Source organism: Sinocyclocheilus anshuiensis, unplaced genomic scaffold (genome assembly GCF_001515605.1).
Source record: "Sinocyclocheilus anshuiensis isolate Anshui unplaced genomic scaffold, SAMN03320099.WGS_v1.1 scaffold1541, whole genome shotgun sequence".
Taxonomy (NCBI): Eukaryota; Metazoa; Chordata; class Actinopteri; order Cypriniformes; family Cyprinidae; genus Sinocyclocheilus; species Sinocyclocheilus anshuiensis.
In genome coordinates this window covers 445,322-449,888 of record NW_015540952.1, presented here as the reverse complement: position 1 = coordinate 449,888, position 4,567 = coordinate 445,322, and the positions used below count along the sequence as shown (strand labels likewise).

General features: G+C 36.8%; 1 protein-coding gene across 1 annotated transcript in view; it reads left to right on the top strand.

Moving 5' to 3' along the window:
* The window catches only part of atrnl1b (attractin-like 1b), a 115,493-nt gene that overhangs the window by 32,712 nt on the left and 78,214 nt on the right, over positions 1 to 4,567 (top strand). Inside the window, exons 8-12 of the mRNA XM_016488138.1 lie at positions 442 to 697; positions 2,325 to 2,508; positions 2,624 to 2,778; positions 3,547 to 3,631; positions 3,716 to 3,927. Of these exons, the coding sequence (XP_016343624.1) occupies positions 442 to 697; positions 2,325 to 2,508; positions 2,624 to 2,778; positions 3,547 to 3,631; positions 3,716 to 3,927 (892 nt within the window). The remainder of the gene's footprint in view (positions 1 to 441; positions 698 to 2,324; positions 2,509 to 2,623; positions 2,779 to 3,546; positions 3,632 to 3,715; positions 3,928 to 4,567) is intronic.

The window sequence follows — 4,567 nt, the reverse complement described above, 5'->3', positions numbered from 1 at the left end:
TATATATATATAGTATATATATATATATATATATATATATATATATCTCAGTGGTCTTAACCCATTTTGCCCCTGTGTTTTTAGTAGATTGCACGCACCTTATTATCTTTATTTTATTTGAATTATTTGTTTGCAACCATACGCTCATTTCTGGTAGATTGCGTTGCATAATTTTAGAAATGATCTAGCTGTGTCAGTGTTCTTTAATGTGTACATTGTCAGTAGATCAACTGCAGAACATTCCACTCCCATCTGTGGTTTTATAGTATTGCGCTCTCACGCTAATTTGCCTTGTTTAGTAAATCTGGCCCTTAATCACATGCATTAGCACGTTGATTTTGGCAAACCTCAGTCTAGAATATTGACCAGTACTTTTTTGAAACATGCTATTAAATTAAACTTTTAAGAAACATGATATTAAATTGTTTTTGTATCTTTTAGAATGACATCTACATGTTTGGAGGCAAGTTGGAGATGGGTGCCAGTAACGTAACAGATGAACTGTGGGTGTTTAACATACCCAAAATGACATGGTCGCAGAAGACCCCCAGTGTGCCAGCCCACGGCCAGATCTACGCTGTGGAAGGCCACTCCGCCCATTTAGTAGAGCTGGATAACGGTGATGTGGTGATGGTTGTCATCTTCGGCTACTCCTCCATCTACAGCTACATCAGCAATGTTCAGGAGTACAACATCAGTGAGTGACTGAGTAGTGTATTTGATTGGGATTGAAAAGTGCTGCAAGTACCCAAAAAAGTTGTAGAATGTATTTTAGTATTATAGCTTTCATTTTAATTTTTTATAATTTTGTTTTTGTTATTTGTATTAGTTTTAGATTTTTTTTAATTTTTTTATATTTCGCTTTCTTTTAATTTTTATTTTGGTTTTAGTAATTTTAGTACTTCAAATTAAACTTATTTCAGTTTCCAAGCAACATTTAAATTTTTTTATTTCCATTGAATATTTATATTTCATTACTGCTTTATTTCAATAAAAAACTTTTTAATAGTTACAAATGTAAAAAATAGTTAAATAAAAATTTAATAAAATGTTTTAATAATTTTTGTTAACAATAATAACACTGGTTGTACATTTTGTTGTTATTTAAAGACAATATGTGACCCTGGACCACAAAACCAGTCATAAGGGTCAATTTTTTAAAATAGAGATTTATACATCACATGAATGCTGAATAAATAAGCTTTCCATTGATGTATGATTTGTTAGGATAGAACAATATTTGACTGAGATACAACTATTTGAAGATCTGGAATCTGAGGGTGCAAAAAAATAAAAACTTAATATGGAGAAAATCGCCTTTAAAGATGTCCAAATGAAGTCCTTAGCAATGCATATTACTAATCAAAAATTAAGTTTTGATATATTTATGGTGGGAAATTTACAAAATATGTTTATGGAACATGATCTTTACTTACAGTTTTTCTCCACTTTGCCGCTTACCCCCGGGGCCGTGGGCAGTGTCCTCGCGCCTTCTCTCCTCTATGGTGGAAATGCTGACAGAATTTAAATTTTGCGAAACAAGCCATATGCAATTAGTTGTTGTGCAAACTGCAGACAATTGTACTTACTGTTTGCACACATGTGCCAAAGCATTTGCAATTTGCTCAAATCAATAAGAAATTCCAATCTGATGTGAACAAGAAGCTAATTGTTCAGAGATCTGAACTTATTGTTTCGGGAAAAAAAAGTTTCATTCGAGAACTGAGCCAAAGCAATTGAGAAAAACTGTAATATCCTAATGATTTTTGGCATAAAAGAAAAATCTATAATTTTGACCCATACAATGTATTGTTGGCTATTGCTACAAATATACCTGTGCTACTTAAGACCGGTTTTGTGCTCCAGGGTCACATAGAGACACATTTTGAGAACAACTGTAAAACAAGTAGATCTGCAGGAGTCTGCATCTGCATGTTGAAACACATTTGATTTTTGGTCCAGTAGATGAAGCTGTGGTTCTTTGCAAAGAGCTGTGAGCAAATAATGTATCCACAGGCTCTTTATCTCTGAAGCTTTTGGATAATATGTACCTTTTTTAATCCTGTTAAACTCCTGGATCAGGGCATAATCTTTATGTTCTCAAGTGATCTTACAAGTGTTGTGAACTCATACCACAAACCAGATCTCATTGGGATGAGGTAACTCATTGTTATTCCACTCATTATACTGAAATACGCTTAATCATGTCAAATTCTCACAGACTGGTTATGGAGAGGCAAAGCAGGTTTTATATTTAAAGAAAATATTAAACTTAAAGGTGCACTTTTTAATTTGAAAGTAAATAATTTTATTTGTGTGTACAGGAACAAACACATGGCTGGTGCCAGAGACCAGAGGAGCGATCGCTCAGGGTGGGTACGGCCACAGCAGCGTGTACGACAGCAGCAGCAAGAACGTGTACGTTCACGGGGGCTACAAATCTCTTCCAGCAAACAAATACGGCCTGGTGGATGATCTTTACCGCTATGAGGTTCAGTCCCGCACATGGTAAGAGCGCACATACTTATTCAAAAAAACAAAAAATGTTGTAAATTTGTCAGTTTTAGAGGAACACTTAGTTTCATTTTTGGTGCAACAGTTTGATGTTTTTTGTGTGTTGCAGGACGATTCTTAGGGAAAGTGGTTACCCACGTTACCTGCATTCGTCTGTGCTGCTGGGAGGAACGCTGCTCATCTTTGGAGGAAATACCCATAATGACACCTCTCTTAGCAATGGAGCCAAGTGCTTCTCTGCTGATTTCCTCGCCTATGACATTGGTTTGTGGTGGTACTTTACTGCACGTTTGACATACACTGCCATTAAAAAGTTTTGAGGCCGGTAAGATTTTTAAAAATGTTTTTGAAAGACATTTCTTATGCTCACCAAGGCTGCATTTATTTGAAAAATACAGTAAAAATAATATTGTGAAATATTACTTTTTTTTCTATTAATATATATTTGAAGATGCAATGAATTCCTGTGATGGAAAAGCTGAATTTTCAGCAGCCATTACTGCAGTCTTCAGTTTATTAGTATTATCAATGTTGAAAACAATTGTGCTGCTTAATATTTTTCTGGATTTTTGTCAGGATTCCTTGATGAATAGAAAGTTCAAAAGAACAGCATTTATTTAAAATAGATTTTTTTGTAACAATGTAAAAGTCTTTACTGTCACTTTTTTTTATCAATTTAATGAATCCTTGCTGAAAAAAACTTACTGACCCCAAACTTTGGAAATGGTAGTGTGCAGTTGTCATCATTCCCACATGGAAAGCCTAAAGAAATTTCTGAAAAAAAGTCACAGAAATTAATACAATCCAAAAAGTTATGGAAATTCCCTTAGGGAAAATACATGTTTGCAGTTGTTCTATGCTGTAAAATATTTATTTAGCTAGATGTCGCATAGTGATGTCTGATTCATGAGCAAGTCATTCTTAAACTTGTTTTTTTTTTTCAATGAAATGGTTGAAACAGTACACAAGAAAAAGTCATTGAAATAATTTGGTCAGAATTGTTTTATTTTCTGCTTGCCTTTTTTCTTATAGCGTGTGATGAGTGGAAGGTCCTTTCCAAACCAAACTTGCACAGAGACGTGAATCGCTTTGGACATACAGCAGTAACCAGTAATGGGTGAGAAATCTAAATAAACACACTGACACGCTCTCACAAAATATTGTTGTATATTCAAATGTCTTCATCTTCTTCTCCTTCTAGGTCCATGTATGTGTTTGGGGGTTTCTCCAGTGTCCTTCTGAATGATGTACTAATCTACAGGCCACCCAGCTGTGAGGCCTTCCTGGGGCAGGAGCGCTGTGAGGCCGCAGGCCCTGGTGTGCGCTGCGTTTGGAAAGGGGGCCGCTGCGTGTCCTGGGAGCCCAGCTTCACTAACAGAGCTACACCTGCTCCATTCTGCCCTGCCAAAGCTGGTAGGTATCTGGAAGAGGCTTAAAGACTCCCCTGCCACCCTCAGCTAAAACATTTACCACCGTGCCCAAGCCAAGAAATCAGTTGTTCTTGTGTGTACCGATCTGAGCCCTCAGGTTTGTCTGCAACATTGTGCACTGGCTGTGTTAATGAGAGAGTAATGGAGGGGGCACAAGCTGTCTGAAGCAGACACAGTGGACAGTTTGCCACAGCCCTTCTTTGCTCTGCAGGACTGCCAGTCTGTTTGATCTTTTGCCACCTGTCAGAACACAACCGATCACACAAAACCAGCCAAAATGTAGTCTTTGAGAGTGTGTGTGTGGACCTCCAGCCAATGGAATATTTGGCTTCATTTTGTTTGATTTGAAATTCAAACCTGAGGTCTCTCATGCCTGAGAGATGCATGCTGGGATAATCCCTGGCAGCGATGGCCTTGTTTATGGTGCGTGAGTGTTTCAGTGTATTCTGCAGTGCTGTTTGCCGCTGTTGAATCTCAAGTGCCACAGCAAAAAAAAAAAATATATTGAATTAAAACAAAAAAAAAAGACAGAGAGAGCCTGCAGTCTGAATTAAAGGGGTCATATGATGTTGCTAAAAAGAACATTATTTTGTGTATTTGGTGTAATGAAATGTGTTTATGCG